This window comes from Psammomys obesus, unplaced genomic scaffold (assembly GCF_907164565.1).
Source record: "Psammomys obesus unplaced genomic scaffold, mPsaObe1.curated_primary_1811, whole genome shotgun sequence".
Classification (NCBI taxonomy): Eukaryota; Metazoa; Chordata; class Mammalia; order Rodentia; family Muridae; genus Psammomys; species Psammomys obesus.
Window position 1 is genome coordinate 8,318,235 of NW_026585895.1, and position 21,082 is coordinate 8,339,316.

At 43.8% G+C, this 21,082-nt stretch overlaps 1 protein-coding gene across 5 annotated transcripts in view; it reads right to left on the bottom strand.

The window, feature by feature from the left end:
• Positions 1–21,082, bottom strand: part of Osbpl6 (oxysterol binding protein like 6) — a 162,331-nt gene that overhangs the window by 52,828 nt on the left and 88,421 nt on the right. For all 5 annotated transcript variants that reach the window (XM_055600063.1, XM_055600062.1, XM_055600059.1 and 2 more), the window contains one exon: positions 11,194–11,452. In XM_055600063.1, coding sequence (XP_055456038.1) covers positions 11,194–11,295 — 102 coding nt within the window. In that variant the 5' untranslated portion in view covers positions 11,296–11,452. The remainder of the gene's footprint in view (positions 1–11,193; positions 11,453–21,082) is intronic.

Consider the following 21,082-nt stretch of genomic DNA (forward strand, 5'->3'; position numbering starts at 1 on the left):
TGTGTGTGTGTGTGTGTGTGTGTGTGTGTGTGTGTGTGTGTGTGTGTTGGTGCCTTCAAATGTGGTATGTCTGGCTGTGGAAGACAGAGGTCAACCTCAGCATAATTCCTCAGAATGCCAATCCTGTTTTTTGAGGCAAGGTCTCACAGTAACTTGCAACACGAAGCAGGCGAGGCTGGATGGCCAGCCAGCCCCAGGAATCTCCCTTTCCTTAAATCTAAGCACACACAAGCACACCTACCCAGCCTTCTGTGCGCATGCTGGGGCCAGGACTCAGGTCCTCGCACTGGGATTCCCAGCTCCTCCCTCCCTCTAAGATAAATTTATATTTACAAATTATACAAAGTGTTTTCAAAGGAAAGCATCCAAATAAGTTAGAAATTTCAAAAGAGTTTTCATTATTCTTCTGGCTCCCAGACCTTGGCTCTCTTGTAGATGTAGTGTATTTTAGCACGCACAGTATACCAGTGATATTAATAACCAAATCAGGTTTTGCTACTGCCAACCAGAAGTGAATCCCCACAGCGCCTCCCACACCGCCATCCCCCGTCTTTCCATGGATTATTTCATTACATCTCCTCAAGCCTGTGTACACTGATGAACTTATTTTATGACTAATTGAATCGGGAGGACAGAGAGCCAGAAGCGCACTCAGTAAACGCTGGCTTGGAATGCCAATTGAGATTGATTCAGGGGCCCAAGCTTTTAGATACTATCTTCTCCTGACGTTAAGGCTAACGCCAGATGACGTAAGTTACCCCAATTTCAAAGACATAACCCCGCCCCCACAGACACACACAGCAAGGCCCCCTCCACCACAACCTTTCACGGGTTCCACGGAGGATGCAAGTAAGATGAAAAGAGAAAGGTTAAAGAACCTGAAACAGCATACAACTTCAAGGTTAATTTCCCGGCCAGCCCTGAAATTAACCTTGAGGTCGAGTCATTTCCAGTTTCTAATTTTGAGAAATGAAGAGTCAGCCGGCTTTAGCTCTGGGACTGAAGCATATGACACAGCGCAAACGATGGAACATTTTTAGGTGAGGATACCACTCTCATTCAGGTAACCACGTGCCAGGCAAGTCACTAACCAGGCTCGGCCTCATGGAGACAGTACCGCTCTTGTAGGACATAGAGTTGGCACTTAGTGTATACAAAGGGCTGCACAGAGACGGCTACAACAAACATCACACAATCAATCAGGAAGCTCCCGCATTTCCCCGGAAACAGAGGGATGCCCGCAACCGTGCCATCTTATTGGTTACCCAGTAACCCTAGTCAGGACTGTGGCAGGACCAGGGCATCACGTTCTACCATGCAAGCTGCCGACAGGCACGGAGGCGAATGCCGCACACATTCACACGGGAGGCCAACAGCTGCAGTGCAGTGTGGACGATGCAGACACCCATGCCTGGAGTGGAGGCGGCTCAAGTACTTGCCTGCTGCCATCTTGAGCATCTCCTCCAAGGAACACTTTTCTTTGCAATAACACAGGCAGAGCAACGGTTCACAACCTTCCTAATGCTATGACCCTTGAATACAGCTCCTCATGCTCTGCTGACCTGCCCAACCATAAACTTATTTTTGTTGCTATTTCAAAACTGTAATTTTGCTACTGCTATGAATTGTGATGTAAATATGTGTGCTTTTAGATGGCCTTCGGCGACCCCTGTGAAAGAGTCATGTGAAAACACAGAACTGAACATACTGCTCAGATTCATTACTTGACTGTGTTCTAAACGTTTACAGACGCTACATAACTGCATAGCTACATGGCTACATAGCAACGTGCAGGCCGGCCTGGACAACAGGAGACTGTGCCGTAACAGAAGAAGAAACTAGGGCCAACAGTCCTTTGTGGCTTAAAAAGGACACCAGAGTTAATCTATAAACTTAAACTGTCACAGTTACTCACAATTCAAACAGGTTTTCAGTATGATAATCACTCACATTTTTGCTACATAAGGAAAAAAGATATCTTTTAAGGTCTATACATGTACATTATAGGCACAATTGGATGATGTCAGTCTGTGTGTATCTATGATGTATCTATGGGTTTGATAAATATTTTCTTAAGAAAGAGCAAACATTTATAATAACACAGGTAATGTCTTGCTTCCGGCTCAGGCATGATTACATGGCCCAGAGATAAAATGCAGGTAATAAAGAGGACAGAGCTGGCCCAGCTCCTGCTGCAGAGTGTTGAGAAAACTGCCCCTATTTTCCACAGGCTGTGTCTTCCATCTTCATTTAACTTTAGGTTTAAACTTATGGTGCCAAGGCTTATACATCATGATTACTAAAAAGCTGACAGTTTAATGATAGTTCTAATATTCCCAATAGTGGTTCAAAGACAAACTCACAATCTCCAAAACGCTTTATATACTTATTGTTAAAAAAAAAAAAAAAAAAAGGAAAACAGAATTGCAAAACATCCATGTTAAGCAATGATTCTTTCAACTGTTTTGGCATATTTTATTTTTCAATGCACAAACAATTATTAAAATAAAAATTAGAATTGTACTGTATTTCAGTTTAATAACTTGCTCTTTTTTCTGTTAACTTTCCCCCAGCATTAAATAATCTTCAAAAAAATTTAAATACCTGTGCATGCGCTCACTGGATGCTATGAAATGCATCCATATTTATGAACACTAGGTAGTTTCCAATCTTTCACTGATAGAAAATATTTTTAAACATTTTGTGCAGAATATGTATACCAAACATATATATATAATCATACTAGTAAACATGTATATTAAATTAAAAAATACTACATAATCTTTGGTAATTTCCTATGTGGTTACCCTCCTATGTAACTTCTGTTATTTCTTTGGAATATATTGTGTAGAAGCTAAATTAATGATCCTACACTATGACCTTATCAAAGGTTTTCTATAAACATTGTAAGGTCCTAAAACCATAGAGTCACTGCACAAGCCTGGCAGCAGAGTCCACAAACCTCACCTGTGCCGGCTGTGGCTGCTGTTACAAAATCAGTTTGTAGTTGGGATTCAAGGTGAAGAAGTTTGGCGCTTGGAATATAAACTAGATTGCATGCATGGGGCTGGGGGCGTAGTTGCAAGGTATTTGAAACGTGTAGTTTGACAGGTACAGTGGGGAGTGGGATAAGGAGGTAAAAGCTATACACTTGTTCCTTAAACAAAATAAGGCAGTTTCATAGACTTAAGGTACTTCCACGTGATATCTGATAGTCCTAAAAAAAAAAAAAAAATACCTCAGAGTATATTCTGACTCCCAAACCCCAGTTACAGACTCCAGGGAAAGACGGACTGCTAAGCCTTTTCAACCGTCTACAGAGCGAGGGGCCCTCTGGGACCCGCTAACGCCATCTATTTGATGCTCTGCCTAAGAGTCTAACGAGCCATGTTAAGCTTGAATCTGGCAGGAGGATTTGCTGCTGTAAAAATGCTATTTGAAACCAGTGAGCTCGGGGCACATGGAAGCAGGCGAAGACGGGCCCAGGGTACCAGCGGGGCCCTGCAGGCATGCCAGGAACAGCAGCGGCTGCCCCCCCCCCCCCCGTAACCATGATTTCTGAATCATTTGTGGGTGACGAGTGGCTGCGTGCCAGGTGTCAGGCTTCTTCCCAACCGTCTCTGTTTCACACATGTCACATGCACTGAATGTGTGCTGTACACAGCAAATGACAGTGGTGGGGACAACGAGAAAGCTGGGGGTGCTGCTCATTACTTGTAATAAAAAAAAAAAAAGAGGCTAATTGCAGTTTGCAGCAAACAAATGATCAAAACTCTGCATTAAGCCAAAGCCAATAGACGCAAAAAGATACAGACAATTTAGCAAGGAACTCGGCATTCCGCTATACTCCATGACAAAATGAATATTGTTTTGGAAACCATTGAGTTTATAGTTTCCTGGGCAACGTGGGAATGAACAGCACCACTGATGTTCAGGGGAAAACATGAAGGGACAATACTGACCCAGAAGTGACTGTCAAATACAGATTGCTCTGCTCAGTACCCAGAAGGCCTTTCCCTTGGACATCTAGCCTGACTGGCTTTGCAATAAATAGACCACACAGTGAGGTAGCCAGGATAGGGCCTCCAGAAACAGCCATTCAGAGAGCAAACCATTTTCATCACTCACTAGCTGTGGGCAAGATATTTTACTACCTTAGGCCTATTTTAGTTTTCTGGAAAAGAGAACTAAATGAACTCCCGGCCAACCTTCTGTGGTGCTCCTGAAGTACTGGCTATTGCTGGTAGTGTTCTATCTACTTAAACTCTGCCTAACATTTAGGCTTTCCAGAATATCCAATTTGCAAAAGGCATTTAAATCAAAACGGCATGAACTGACACAAAGGAAATATTTTTTTCCCCCAACCGAATACTAACCAGGCCCAACCCATCTTAACGTCCAAGATCAGATGGGGTGTCTCCAGCACATTCAGGTAGTGTGGCTACTATAGACAGAAATGTTACTTCCTTACTGATACTGGTCCTCAATCCTGAAACATGAACTCCATATAACACGTGGGGTCCCCAAAAGGCTAAATTTAAATAGAAAGAAAGGTCAAGAGTATATTAACACGTAACACTAAAGATCTAGTCTTTAATGTCACCCTCGAGAGACAGGGCAGATTTTCACATCAGGTTTGTGCTCTTTCTACCCCCGATGGTGGGCTTCCGGGTCAGCCTGCACGACTGCAGGTCCACTGCATGCCACAGAGATGGGAGAATTCACGATGTACTGCTCCCCATGGATAAGACTCTGGGTGGCTTAGACTGCAGGTTAGGAGTGAAAGTGGGCACACTTACAGCTGTTCCTCTCAAACACAGCATCTGGGGCTGGAGGCGGCTCACTTGGTAAAGCATTTGGTGCACAAGCATGATGACCTGCGTTGACCCCCAACGCCCCCCCCCCCCCGCCTGTAAAAAGCTGGGCAGGGTGATGCTCACTTGTAATCTCAGTACGGGGAAGGCCGACACAGGGAGGTCCCAGGGGCCCACTGGCCATCCATCCAGCCTAACCAGAAAGCCCGGGGTCCAGTGAGAGAGCCTGGCTCAAGAGTCAAGATGCTTGGCTCCCGGGGGGGGGGGGGGGAAACACCTGAGGTGGATGTCTGGCCTCCACATGCACCCACGCCCACAAACACAAACGTTAATTTTTTTAAATAAGAACTTTTTAAAACTTGAGATAACATTATATTTACATTATATTATATTATATTACAACCCAAAGATGGAAACAGGATCCATAGTCCTAAAAGAGGCATCCTAAGCTTCCAAGAAGAGACTCGGCTGTCTCACTGGAGATGCTCTGGGGACCTACTCAGAAGAGATAGATATATTCTAGTCCAGTCATAGATAAGCTGGAAGGTGTTCCTATCACTCTGTCTGTCCAAGAAGAAAACCTGTTATGAAAAGCTAACGCACCGACCGGGTGTAGACATTTAGGTCCGAGGAGTCTGTTCACGCAGACAGCAGGTGCTGACTCGGCTACAGACCAGAGTTTCACCGTCAAGCCGGCTATACCAGCATGCAGTCCCGCTGACCTCCGTTAGCACGCACACACGTGTCCCTGTACCTGCAAGTCCTCATGCGCACTCGCCTGAAAACCTCGTCATACAAATATCTATACACATACATCATGAGGGCATGCGTGGACGCACACACCACACACACACACACAGACGAGTATTACCTCATGTAACAGAAATCTACAACTGTTAAGGACTGATCATGATACTGAATACAAACGGTGAGAACTGGAAGGAGGACCAGCTACTAACCTATAACTTATTTACATTTCCCCTCATTGATGATCTCCAAGCTTCAGCTAATTTTGTATTATTATACAGAGTTTTAGCCATTTTTTCTTTGATTTTTTTTTTTTCCCCACCAAACAGCAACGATTGATTCTCGTACAAACTGACAAGATCTAGTCTGGGGCTGTGGCAGTTCAGTCACAGGAGACGTTAGTGGGAATGGCGCACCCTGACCCTGTGTCCTTACAGCCGTGATGTCTGATTTTCTGATGTGTCTTCATCAGAGTACAAATGAATATACGCACTGGCACCAAACAGGGCACATTCTTGAGCCTGCTCCAAGAGCTGCGCAAGTTGTCCTTGCAAGACAGTCTCCGCCATGATATATATATATAATATATATATATATATATATATTATATATATATATTATATATATATATATAAAACAAAAAGGGAAGGAAAGAAAGGGAGGGGAAAAGGAAGAGAAAGGGAAGGAGAAGCGAGGGGAAAGACAGGAAGAAAGAAAACAAGTACAATGCAGTTGGAGGGTCATAAATTTAGTGAAATTGTTATAGAAATCCAACATAAAATGAGTAGAGGATTGACTGGGAACGGTGAATCTGACTGCAAATAGCACCCTCTCATTCCTACTGCTAATTCTGAACATCTGTGCAAAATGTTCCTAACTTGTCCGGGACACTTCCTTCACAGACCTTCACCACTCGCCCCGCCCACATCCATGGCGTTGGTGGGTGGGGCTAAGGGTGGGCAGGCTGCAAACAGGAGAACCTGCTTCTCTGTGCTCCCCCTGTCCATGCTCGGACTAGCCTTCTCCCACAAGCCCTGCGCTTCTCGACACTTTCAACTATATTTTCTCTCCTCGTCACCATCTCAGTGTCATCACTATTTCCCTACAGTTACACAAGCCTCTGGAGTCTGCATTACCTTCTCTCGTCTTCACTCAAATACGCTGAAAAGGCAGCACATTCACAAGAACATACAAGGTACCAGGGAGACATTGCTGAATGGATGAAATCTTGGTGCTCATGGGACTTATACTGCCGTTGTAGAGAACGGAACCAAAGGACACAAATGCAAATAGATAGATAAACAACATCTAAACCACCAAGTGGTGATTCATGTTTTGAGAAAAATAACCAGCTCTATGGACAGTGAGTGCAAGGACATGTAGAAAGGATGGAATACAGGGCTAAAAAATGAATCAACTGTGTGAGGAGGCAGGTACTTAGTTAGACTAAGGAGGTGAAATACAATAATCTGGGCATAAGAACACGCTTGGTATGTCTCAGGAATATACTGTAGAGAACCAAAAGAATGGCGATGTGGTGAGAAAAGATGTCACAGACTTAGGCAGACCCAGATTCTAAGTGGCCTCACAGTCAATGCTCAGCAACTCGGTGCCATATAGATTTCCTGACTTCAGTCTGCCTTGGGTTTGGAAGGGAACACTCTGATCGTCTTGTTAAGAATGCCATGTATGATGGGTGAGCGTAGAAACAGAAAGACCAAGCAGAAAATGATGGCAGCTTTCCAGATGAGAAACCAGGGCAGCTCAGACCAGAATGGGATGGGGAGGAGGCAAAAAGCTGCCATCAGATTCTGGGTGAAGGAAAACCTACCGCAGGCTCTGCTGCTCAGAAGCAGAATGTGAGGCAAAGAGTAGCTGAGGACATTCCCAAGAATCTCAGGATAAATGCATCGAAATGAGAATTGTTGTTCACTGAGAGGGAAACTGGAGAGAAGCAGCTCTGAGAGGATAATGATAAATTTTATTTGGGAACACCTTAAGGTTCATTGTAGCACTAAAGTGGACCTCCCTGGGTAAGTTAAATATTACTGCAACAGGCTTACTGACATCGGGGTCAAAGTTTACAAATTCAGATCTTCCAGGAGCCAACAGGCCATATAAATAAATACTGAAATAACTGACAGATAAGGGCTGTGGCTCGCCAGGTAGGATATGCCCTCATCTAAACTAGAAGAGCCACCGTTTAGGATACGGGCACAGCGTCCCTATGTCATTCAGTTTATAAAAAAATAAAAAAAAAACAATCTAGATTTTTAATAGTCAAATATTAGAAAAACAAGTTGCAGGACCTACTAAATTCCAGAAGTGTTTGATTAACTAGAGGTTTTATTTCAGAATTTAGCAGTAATCTTAATTCACTGATACGTAGCACCAAAGAAATTTAGCACCCCTCTCAGGTTACTTTTTTGTTCTGTTTTTTGTTTTTTTGTTTTTTTTGTTTTTTTGTTTTTTTAGAGACAGGGTTTCTCTGTGAAACCTTTGCTGTCCTGGCTTTGTAGACCAGGCTGACCTCGAACTCACAGAGATCCACCTGCCTCTGCCTCCCTGAGTGCTGAGATTATAGGCGTGAGCTACTGCATCTGGCTACTCTCCCGGTTTACTTAATAAGAAAACTTATTTCCACACACCTCAAGGCACAAGCTTTATTTGGGGAAAGCTGGCTTATGAGAAAGCCTTAGCTGTCTAATCAACTCCCCTGTTACCCTGTTTGGAATGCCTATTTAGTGAAGCTTGGGAGGCAGCTCTCGCTCTCTCTCTCTCTCCCCCCCCTCCCTCTCTCTCTCACACACACACAGTTAATTGTGTTATTTTAGGTGCTGGTGAGGCAGGAGACACCCGGAGGACCCAGGGAAAGGTTACGAAGGTCTTTGCGGAGGAAAGTGGAAGCTGAAGGAAATGATATTCTGGTAGAAGAATATGATCTGTAACAGAGTTAATCTTTGGGTTATGGGTGAAACCAAGGGGAAATCACAGAATAGATCTGTGTCACTGATGATGGTCCTATGGTAAGAAACTGGTTTACACGTGTTAGTTTATGTCACAGTCAGAGTGGGACATCCAAGCAGAAACGTTTCATCAGCTCATCAGCAGTTTTCACCGAGAACAATTTCCACCGTGAACAGCAGGTAAATAAATGTGCTGGAATACTACTGCATTCTCTGATGTGTGCTGTATCTTTCACTTAGGTGACTAGGAGGAAAACAGAGCTGAACTGTGAGACACAGCGGTATTTGCACAGATGTCTGTCACATCAGGAGGAAAAGAAGAGTCAACGAAGATTAATTTACCACCCTTTCTCTGTGTCCCTGCACTACATAGATGCGTACAGAAAGTACTACGCCACATCACAGCATATGCCAAAGTTCCAAGTTCTCTACATTCATTCTGAGTTTTAGGTAGTGAATGAAGGGAGGGGGAAAATGGATCTGACTTTCTTGTTATTGTCCTGTTTGAGAAAGACGGACACATACAAAAGAGCAGCCAGGAAGCAAGCAGAGGAAAAAGTATTTGGGAGTGTTACCTCTTGCTGAGATATACAGGAAAAAAAGTAAAACTGCCTCCTTAAAAATTAATAGACACGTAAGCGTTGGGTAGCCTAGAGCTCAGTATGTACGTAAGACTGGTCTTGAACTCAGAGATCTGCCTGTCTCATCTTGCCAAGTGCCAAGATTAAAGCTGTGCGCTAGACCCTGTCCCCAAACAAACAAAACCCAGTTATTTGCATGATGTCTACTGTGTGAAATTCATGATCAATTAATACACCTTCTCCCCAACACGGGACTTTCCACTCACAAGCCGGTCAGGAGCCATCCACTCTACCTTCAGGTTCCCTGTGGCAGGCCAAGGCCTCCGGTGTCCCTGTCATTTGCACGTGAGGCCTGGAGATCAACAAAGCATGACAGCTGTTTCTATAGCCATCATCCGTCTTCTTTTTATTTACCACAGGTCTCCGGGGTGACCTGTGTCAATCCCTTCCTGCTTCTTAGCAACCAGGAAGGCCATGGGACTTACTATCTCTCAATTCAAATGCTCAGAGCAAGAGAAAAAAGTAGAGAACCCTTAACAGGAAAGAAGAGAGGAAGGCAAAGGGCAGACTTGCCAGATTGGAGGGCACCTCAGCATGCAGTCATAATTTAACACCGTGTGTTTTCGTTCACAGTACGCTGAGTCTATGAGAACCTACAAGTACACTGCACTAAGTTTTACAACAGAAGATAATCACAGATTGAGTTAGTTAATGACAGAGTGCATCTAAGACAGTCTATGAGGATCCTTTTGAATACTGTAACAAAAGGCACCAGCATTAAGAACCTCTCAAGACCCTGTAGTAGAAATATCTGTACTAGGGTCTGGGAAAAAAATAAACTTAGAAACCACCAGTTTGCACAGACTGTCCTAGAATTTCTTGCAGCAGCAGGGGGGTGGTGGTGCTGGGAGAGCTTGAGGTTGGGGGTTCTCTCAAAAGCACCCACAGCATTACCACTGCTGTGAATCCATATCTGAGCTGTCCACTTAAAATGCGTGTACAATGAGTTATTCATAACTGATGCACAGCCTGGCACCATGGCTAACACCTATAACTGTAGCCCTGGCGACTGGCACGGGAGAACTACTCAAAGTTTGAGACCAGACTGGGCTGCATAGTAGTTCCAACAAAGCCAGAAATGTGAGCTACTGTATCAAGAAAGCAAAAAAGGAAAGGAAAGGAAAACATAACCGATACATACATTTCCTTAAATTAGGTAATACGCTCTGAACATCTAAAATGGGAGTGGAGCAGAGAAGCGAAGAATCCTGCAAGATCGTTTGCTAAGTAAAACTCACACAGAGGAAAATTCCCATAAGAGGTGGACATCGGGCTTGTAACTTTCCACAAATTACTATCTTAAGACACATTGTAATAGGAAACGGTTATTTGTATCTGTGCTGGCTGAGATACCGCTGTTCTGTCAATGGCCAGCACTTAGATGATGAATCCCCCACACAGAGCGGCCCCCAAAACATGAGTGTGGTAACTGTAAAGGGAAAGAACTTCACAGAAGTGGATCAAGTGAGACAACAGCTGTACCCCACCAGAAATAAGCTCTGACCCTTTACTTCCTCTGCTGCCTTTGACAGCTGTTCAGCCCTCGCTGCTCACGGTTCCCAGACACTACAGTTTCATTTGCTTCCCAACTAGGGAGTCTGACAGTGACTAGATTCCATGGGACCTCGCAGAGGTTAGGGCTTGCAGAGCCCTGTCAGTCTTGCAGAAAGTCTCCTGAAGGTTCCTGGGCTCTTTTGCACCTGAAGAAAAGGGACGTGAACACCCAAGTCTTGATGCTGGCTCCACAGCCAAGTGTCCATGCTGAGAAGGTCACTAGGCTTCCCAGAGAAACCCTGCTCCTTGCTGTGGTCTGTACTCTGAAAGCTTTCGCCCCCCCCCCCCAACAAAAACAAAAACAGACACCAATGTAACAGCTTCTCCCTCTCAAGCACAAAATAAGGGTGTGACCTGTGACATAAAGGACTTCACAACAGACTTTCAGATTCAGCAACCCAACGCTGTCCAATTAGGGTTCTATTGACAGAAAATGATTAAAAAAAAAAAAAAGCATTGAAAATCTCCTACCTGCCTGCTTTCCCTCTGAGAGGACGTTGAAGAGGAGGCACTTCTGTGGGTCGGAGTGGATGTTTTATGAGCAGGGGATATGCCCTTCTCGTCTGAACTCATCACTGCAGTTAGCCTAGGGATGGGCACGAGAGACCATCCCAATCCTCTCTCCAATTCCCAGACAAAGAACCAGATGGCTTTCGGCTTTAGTCCATCTCACACGAACCAGACTGGACTAGGAAAGCACAGGCCACGACTGACGACTTGTCCAAACCACCTAAAAACAAACAAACAAACAAACAAATAAACCAGAAAGTCTCATGTGATTTAAAAAAGAAACAGAAATCATTATATTTAGAGGGAAATTAATTTGCATCAACACAGGGAGGAACACAAAGTTAGAGGTGAAGGCTTGGGGCTCAGAGACCTCTAGGTTGGAGACATAAGTTACGATGAGGATACAAAACTATAGAACGATTCACATATGGATTCTGAAAGTTTCTGTGTGTATACGGAAGTTTTACAGAAGCCTATAGTGATATTTTTGGAATTTCTAATATTATGCTAACAAGTTGTGTGAACTTGAATACATCCATTAGGATTTTAATGATCACCTGGTTACAGACAATAATTAAGACAGCAGCTCATTGGTCAGGCACTTGTCAAGGTTCTGGGTTCAATCTGAACACCAAAAATTAGTTATTAATTTAAGAAGAACAATCCCAATAATTAGGAGAATTTTTACTAACTTTTAAACCTGGATATTCTAATGACTGGGACTTGTAATCCTTTCCTGGAATTTAAAAATTCCTGCCACTACAGTAAAGATAAAAACTGCTTAGTTGAGCTATTTAGAGCAATGCCTCAGCAGTTAAAAGCTCGAGCTGTTCTCCCAGGGACCCCACGTACATTTCCAGCACCCACATGGTGGCTTACATCCTATAGCTCCGGTTTCAGGGGATCCAGGTCTCTCTTCTGACCTGCAAGGGCTGCTTCAGGTATGCAAAGATACACAGAGACACGTGCCGGTAAAACATCCATCCATATACATAAAAATAAATTTTTAAAAAATCTTAAAAAAAAAAAAAAACTGTTTAGCATCCAAGCTGTGAGACTAGATCCTAAAGCCTTCATAAACCATACATTCAAAGAGCCAAAGGCAGTAATGTTTCATCTCCGACTGGATAAAGGCAGTTAAATAAGCTAGCACCCGACACTAGGATCACTGAATCTGCTCAAAGAAGTTGAGCTGATAAAGGTGAGCAGGGATTCTGAAGCTGATCGGATCCTTGGTGCCCGCAAGCAGGAACACTATTAAGATCCTTGACTCAAAGTGTATTGTTTTCTGGTCCATGATGTTTTACAAGTAGATGCTGATACTTGAGCCAAAACTATGGCAGCTTTGTAATGTGTTCAAGTGCCCCCAGGGGATGGGGCTGGAATGCCCAACTTATTAAACCATTATCCACTCAGAAGTAAATTCAATCCAAGTTTCAGGGCCTCTGCTAAGTCTCTGATATACACTCTCCATTCTTCCCTCCCTACTTGCTCCTGTTTCCTCCTTTTTCTTTCCCTTTCTCCTTTCTCTCTCTCCAACTAAACAGCTGCCAAAAAAAAAAAAAAAAGTGGATGAAGAACTAAATGCATACCAAGATCCAATTTTGAGGTTACTGTTATCATTTATAAATTTGGGATCTCTGCTTTTAAACAAAAGGTGTCATGTGTCTTTTCCTGGTCGATTTGAACCAGATGAGAAACCAATGACTTGAACTAGCTAAACTTCGTTAACCGCTGAGTTTACTGGGGTTACTTAAAGGAGTATGGGTGAGGGGTTACATATTGGACAATGGACAACCCAAAGCAATGGCATCACTGAGACGCCCATCCTACTGAAAGATCCCCGGAGGGTATCTTCCGTCAGAGAGACCCCCTCCCAAAGAACAACGAGTCCATTCGGATGCAAACAGCAAGAGGCTTTTATTTTGATTCACGAGTACTCGGGGCAGCAAGGTCACTCGGGAGAACCCTGCGCGCCCCCTAGATGGGAAGCTGGGGTTTTTATAGGGTTTTAGAGGCAGAAGCACTGGTACAGAAGCGAGAGGGCATGGTTACAGGGGGCTGATTGGTACGTTTACACGAGACCACAATTTGCGTCAAAGTTTGGCAGGGGCACCAAGATTCTAGGAACTGGGTGGTCAAGGGGGGTAGGATGACCCCTTGACGTGGCCCGCCACCTGTTATTTTGTTTTTCCCTATCTTAGCTGAAACAGTCTCACAGATATCTATGAGAGTGATTAACACAAACTGTTTTTAGTATGACTGGGGCAGCCTGACCACAGATATCCCAAGTGGGTGACACAGCTAGGATTTCTCAGTAATTTTCCAGTTTCTCATCTGGCCTTCAGAGTTTTATAAAACAGTGGTGTCTCACAAAATGGCGTTAGCCATGTTTAACTTAGTGTGAGGCTGGGGTCTTTCACTACCATGGCTGACAGTTCATGAAAGCTAGATCCCTCTGGCACCCTATGCCTGCTGGCATTTCGTCTTCCCCAGAAAGGTTTCTGCTGATACAAGCTTGAGGAAGACGGACCTCGTGAATCTTGGAGGTTGCAGGAACTTCCTAAGGCTTGTAAGTTTTATTTACTTCCTGAATCTTAGGAAGCTTCTCTTCAGAATGTTTGGAATGTTTCAATTATGTGGAAACTGCCCCACAACAAAAGCATTTCAAGTATCCAGTATCAACTCAAAGGACTTTTAAATCAAATCCTCACTAGGCATCAATCAAACATTTGATTACCTGCTCTATTTTTAATGCATTACAAAAGGAATTTAAATTCTGTTCAGAGTTTGAAACTACCTACTCTTTATTCTTAGAGTGTAGAATTTACCGTGACCCAAGAAAGATTTATTTTATCTCCAGCGAAGCACATTTTCAGAAACTGCCTAAACAGTGTTGGAAACCCAAGACTATACATTTTAAAGTCAACAAAATTACTATAATCAACAAGAAAAAAACACTGTAACTGAAAATAACAGCAATATGATAGCAGAAAACCTCATTTTTCTCTCATTCCCCCCACATAAGTAGGAGCTTAAGTACTGTGAAATGCTGCAACATTTGCATTTATTTACGCTGAGCAATATACAAATCAGATTTATACAACTGACGATCCAAGGGCCAAGTTAGGAGAAACTTCGAGAACTTGCTGTTTCCAAGCATCATAAATGATATGTGACCAGAAAAGCGTTTGAAAAGCAAGGACTGTTTAGCCTGAGCGAAGCTGTGATGCTGTGTGAATAAGCTCCAAGCCCTAGGGGCTTACAGAGGGCTCCTTGCCTGCTGATCCCTACATCCTTCAGGCGGGGTAGAGAGGGGCCTAGATTCCCAGTACTCCACACTGAGAGCAACAGAAGCAAACAGCCCTGACAGAAACACACGTTAGCTCTCAGAGCTGTGGCATATTGGTGACAGTCACTTCCACTCAAACGCACTGTTCAAAGGAAGTCAAATGGCCCCACTCAGGTGACTGGTACATGAACTCAGTTCCATGGGAGAGACGAAGGAATTCTGAGCAGAGGTTATATAATGTAAGTCATTGTTAAAAACAAGGGAATATGAAAAGCTTGGGTGATGGACCGCTGATTTCAAACAGCATATTGTTGGGTGTTCCTATTGCTCTGTTTGGCTACAGCAGAACCAAAACTGCTGAAATTGTAATTAAAGTCACCCTAACACAGTGCAACATGGTTCTTCAGGGGAGAAGTTTTATCTTATTATATTTTCTTATTATCTCTTAGAAGTCTGTTTTCTAATGAGAGACAGAAAAGGAGAGGATTCAGATGGGAGGGGAGGTGGATGGAAGCTGGGAGTGTGTGTGTGTGTGGGGGGGGAGGACCATAATCAGTTTATATATTATCTGAGAAAAAAAATCTATTTTCAACAAAAGGAAAAGAAAAGATGTTAGAATAGGCTACCAAAAAATGAAATATACAGAATGAAAAAAAGGTTAGGAGGATGCCTGAGAAAGAAAGAAAGAAAGAAAGAAAGAAAGAAAGAAAGAAAGAAAGAAAGAAAGAAAGAAAAGAAGGAAAGAGAGGGAGAAAGAGAGAGACAAAATTGAAGAGACCATCTTGCAAACAGAAAAAAAAAATCAAGGAACTGAAGGGTGAACAGGAGCTAATGTCTGAGGCAACTAGCTGAACCTACAGATAAAAATGGTCCTGAGCAATGACTAAGATGAATGACATCCAAAATGCTTCCAAATAAAAATTTGATCACACGTTAGCAGGAAAATTAAGTAGAAAAATAACTCAAAATAAGAGCCCAACGAAATTACCAAATTTAGATCTCAATGTGTGAAGCAATTCAATAAATTAAAAATTAATCATAGAGTAGGAGCAAGAAAGGGATTTGAAAGTGCACGACTTGGGCTGAAGAAAAATGAAATGGTCTTAAAGAATATTGGGAAACCGACAAACGTCAAACCCCACAGCACTCAGCCCTGTCCTCCACCTCTGGTCTCCTCTAACTGGGTCTGTAGGGTGGCTGACTTCTCGGTGAATGGCCTTGAGCCTTCACAGTCTACACATGGAAGGGTACAAGCAAACACCCTGCCTGCGTTTATAAACCTATGAAATGGGAGGAGACACCTAGAGAATGAATATATAACTGAATCTTTTTCAATAGTTCAACTACAAATCTACGAGTTACTTCTCTAAAAAAGTGTGCTGACTAACCAATGAAAAGAGGAGGAAATATAGTCAGATAAAATAAATGAATATATCAAGAAATAAAAGACACAGAATTGAGGAACCATTGTTAAGTTTATAACAACTAAGATCAAGAAGTCAAAATAAAAATTCTAGAACCATCCTAGTGAACTCAAAGTATCCCATCCATTCAGAATTCATCCACAATATTAGAGGCTCCTAGAAAATATAAGACTGTGTCTTTATGTGCTGCTGGTATTTCTGTACAAACACAACAACCGACCTCCCCCCTCCCCCCACCACACACCTATCAGTCCAGCTTGGGGCCTAACAGCAAAGAGTAAAAGCATTTTTACTGACATCAAGACCCTGGTTTTTGCCTGACCGACACTGTCCTTAAAGTGTGAGCCAGAGCATGATGTAACCGTCCATCTGAAATACTCAAACAGGGCTGAGGGCTTGCTCAGGGTGCCAAACTCTGCTGTGCAGGCATCCGAGCTGCCCACATAAAAGGCAGGTGTGCCTGCACCTGCAGAGGCGGGGGCTGTGGAGAGCAGGAGCTTGCTGGCCTTAGTGTCAAACTCTAGGTTGTGACTGTGAGCTTTAGGGTTAGTGAGAGAACCTGTTTCAAAATAACATATGTCCTGCACGGGCACACACACAGCACACACCCACCCACTGACACACAAAGAAACTCAAAGCATGAATGCTGGAAATTAAGGCATATTTTCTGGGTAACAGATTTAGTGCAAGGGCGGAGACTGTAGCTCAGTGGTACTGTTCTTGTCTAGCATGCATGGGGTCATAGGTTCAATTCCCAGTAGTTCCAGTGGGCGAAATACTTTCAAAAGACATAACTCAAAGCAGGGCACTGTGACTCACAGCTGTACTCCAAATATTGAAGAGGCAGGGGGATCGTTCTAAGTTTGAGGCCAGCTTGAGCTATACAATGAGTTCCAGGGCACCCTAGGCTGGAATTAGACCCACTCTCAAAAGAAAAGCAAAAGCTCCCCCAAACAAGACAATTCAGAAGGACATAAAATGCCACAAACTTATGTAGGGTCCAGGAACAATCTAATCTCTCTTAGGTACGTATATAGAAGCAGCTGTTATTGTACTAAGGTCATTATCTTCCACGTGCTCAGCACTGTGCTCAGTGCTGTACAAATATTCAGCTAACTGCCTCAGCTCCAGCTAAAGCTTGCATAGTCCCCCTTGTGCGAACGATAAAGGTAAGGCTGGAAGAGATGTACCTACTGGGTTAGCCTGGGGTGCAGGCCAGACACCCGCCTGGCTGCAGCCTAGGAACACAGCCATTGTGCATCTATCTACTCACGGGTATGTTTGCTGCCACTGTCAGGGAGCACAGCTCAGGCATGTGCTCACAAGGAACATGAGGAATGTACTTCGGGGCACCTCGGCCACAGGCTGTGTCCAGCCTTCACCTTAGTTTTGGTGAGGTGCAGGCGCTGGGAATGGACTTTGCAAAATGGTAGACCATGCTCTGTTCTGAGCTATGTTCTCAGGGCTCAGCTTCCAAATCTGGCAGGTGGTGAAAGGATAACAGAGGGAAAAGAAGAGGAGCAGAGAGAGGCTGCGCTTTGCATTTGGGTGCTCTCTTAAACGGAACTCAGCGTGGGAAGTTTGTGGACCACATGGTAATACACCTAATATGTAAATCTTCCCTGGGAGTTTAGGTGGAGATGGGGGGAGGGGCACCAGGGGGCAGCACACGACTTTAATCCTAGCACTCCAGAGACAGAGGCAGGCAGAACTCTTGAGTTCAAGGCCAGCCTGGTCTTCCCAGGGAGTTCTAAGACAGCCAGGGCTACACAGAGACAAAACAAAACAAACAATTAAAGAAAACAACAACAAAAACAATTACTTTGTGGCTGGAGAGATGTCTCAGTGGTTAAGAGCACTGACTGCTCTTCCAGAGGACACAGGTTCAATTCCCAGCACCCACATGGCAGCTCACAACGGTCTGTAACTTCAAGATCTGACGCCCTCACACAAACACACACGTAGGCAAAGCACCAATGCACATAAAATAAAAATGAGTAAAAGAAAAAATTCGTGCAAATCATTAAGATAAAGACGATAACAATATAGACAGAGAATGGCTGGGGCAACTCCCAAAGGAAGTGACATAAATAAGCAACAGGTTGCTTGTGGTGTCTAAGGTCTTCGCCCTTTCCAGAGAGCTTGATTTGGACAACTGTAACTCAATTATTTTGCTAAGGAAGTCATGAAGCAATTACAAAAAGACAAACACACAGTCACACAGAGAGACAGACAGAAGCAAGCCCCTCCACCCAATTAAAAAATATATTTATGATCTTTTTACTATGGGTATAAATTAGCTTTGGGATCACTAATAATAAAGGCATTTCCATTTGAAAAAGGCATTTCTTCAGAATTAGAGAATTCAAGTTTTTAAAGTTACCCTACGGTTGATTTTACAAATTTGTGTATTTGACAAAAATCAGGACTAAATGCCCCATAAACAAAGACTGTATGTTAAATGAAAAGTTAAATTTTCTAAATAATTTAAAACATAGAAATATGTTGTACGGAGAAGTATAAATCAAACATGTTAAAATGTATTTGAGTTTCATGTCGTTTCTGTGAAGCAGAGAACCATGAAGCGGGAGGTAATAGTGGTCACGGAGGTCGGTATACATTTCTCGACGCACTTTGTTTCTAACTGGATGTGGTAACATGGGATGAGCTCAAGAGAAACTTGGAAACTCATCGTGAATAAGGGCACGAGTGTGCGCTGCCTTCGTGGGTGCGTCAGTGATTGTGGGAGGGGCTAGCCCTCTGTGGGCGGGGCCACCTCTGGGCGGGGCCCTGGGTTTAATAAGAACAAAACCACAGAAAGCAAGCCAATCAGGAGCAGTCCTCCTTGGTCAGTTTCAGCTTCTGTCCCCCTGCACAGATTCATTCGGTCCTCACATAGGTAAGGGGAGCAGGGGCTGACTCTGACTTGGGCTCTGTTGCCTGCTTTTCAGTCACTTTCCCCAGGTGGGACTACCTGGCCAGACCACAGGGGAAGAGGATCAGCTGTGTCCTGAAACAACCTGATATGCTGGGGAGGTTCTCTGAGGAGTAGGGAGGGGAAACAGGAGATGAGACTGGGAGTAGAGGAGGGAGGGGGCTACGATCAGGATGTAAAATGAATAAATTAAAATTAAGAGAAAAGATTTCCTGAAAAAAAAAAAAAAAACAACACATGAAAGGAAACGTGATTATATATTTTCCCATAACTCTAGCCACATGTAGGAAAATCACTACACAGGTTTCATAAAATCTTGGTAAACAACATATCTGTCCCAATAAGGAAAAAGAATTCCTCATTCCACTCTACTTGTGGCTTCCCTGTAGTAAAAGCCACACAACAAAGGCTTCCCCTTCCCTGATCCCACCGTGCCTCTTGTTTTCATTGCTCTGGTTTGGTTTTGGGTTTTGAGATAGGGTCTCACTTGGAGGCCCAGGCTAGCCTAGAATGCCAGGTCCTCCTGCCTGTCTGTGTGCCCCCCGCCCCCACACTGCTTCTGGTTCTTCCAGGCACTGCAAATCTTCCTCAGTGATTTACACCGTCATCGTTTTAGTTCCTTATTTGTGATTACTCATGTGGACGTCTCTGAACATTACCTTAAATCTGTCATTTCCTAAGAACAGACCTCTGTGAAATTACAGTGTTGCTGTCTTTATCCGAAAACTGTCGTCTGAACGAATGCATTACTAACCGGGACCTACGCCCCTCCATTTAATAACTACACTTTCTTTCCAACCTAACTTTTCTACCTGAGATGAAATTTGTGACAATTCAGTAACTGTCAGAAGGACATCGAGGTCCTATGACCACACCACCCTGACCATGCCCAGTCTCCTCTGATCTGAGAAGTTAAGCAGGTCAGGCCTGGTTAGTGCTAGGGTGAGAAAAAGAGATTGCAGTAAGACTTGTTATCTTGAACTGCCTCTAAACCTCCTCCCGCCAGCCATCCTTTTCCAGACTGCAGTTAACTAACAAAGAGTTAAAAAACAACACAAAGAAAATTTTAGCGGAGGCTACGCACCAGAGTAATCCCAGCACTCGGGGGTTTGCAGGTTTGAGGCCAGGCTGGGCTGCAAGGGAACAACTTATCTCACGACAGAAACAGGAAAACAGGCAGGAGCGGCGATGCACCCCTGCACGCCTTTAACCCCAGCACTTGGGAGGCAAACGCGGATAGATGGCTGTGAGTCTGAGGCCAGACTAGTTTACACAGCGAGTTCCTGGCCAGCCAGAATTACACGGTGAAAACAGTAAGAGAAGCCAGGCATGGTGGTGAGGGCCTTTGATCCCAGTACTTGGGAGGCAGGGGTAAAAGGATTTCTGTGAGTTTGAGGCCAGACTGGTGTACAGTTCCAGGACAGCCAAGACTACACAGAGAAACTCTGTCTCAAAAAACAAAACAAACAAACAAAAACGAAAAAACTACCACCACCAACAAAATAACAAAACACACTCTGATCCCATGCTTGAATAAGGAAAACAACTGAATAATGAAAAATTATTTAAGGTGAGCATCCTAAAAAGAGAAGAGCATGCCCTCCATTAGCTTTCTCTGTCATGTCAAGGGAAAGGTGGTGAAGGCGGCTGGCTCTGAGCCTGCGTGAGCTGAGCCTGCTCCGGACTTCCCATCTACAGGAACACTGCACTTTTACTCTGTACAGATGAGGAAAATGGGGCCTGGGAAGCTTATAAAGGCAACCCTCAGTTGGGTTTCCATCCGTTTGCTATTACAGCCACCATAGAAAGTCTCCATTTTGAAAGAACTGTTATCTGTTACAGCTGAGAGAACCTTGGGGACAGAGGCTGTGTAGTATTTAACTTAAAGGGAGCATGGGACAATGCCTCAGATGGGTACATGGGCCACGGGCCCTCCTGACTTGGGCCACTTTCTTACCATCCCCTGGTCACTTTGCTAGCACTCATTTTTAAAGACTGGTCTGTCACTTTTCATTCATCACTGTTTTTGTTTGTTTTATTTTTATAGAAGAATGAATTTATTGTGGGCTCATAGTTCAGAAGGATATTAGATATATAACATAGGATAAACATACTAAAATCTGTACACCTAAAGAAGCTAAGCAAGAAGGAGGACCCTGGGTGAGATGCTCAATCCTCATTCAGAAAGGGAAACAGGAT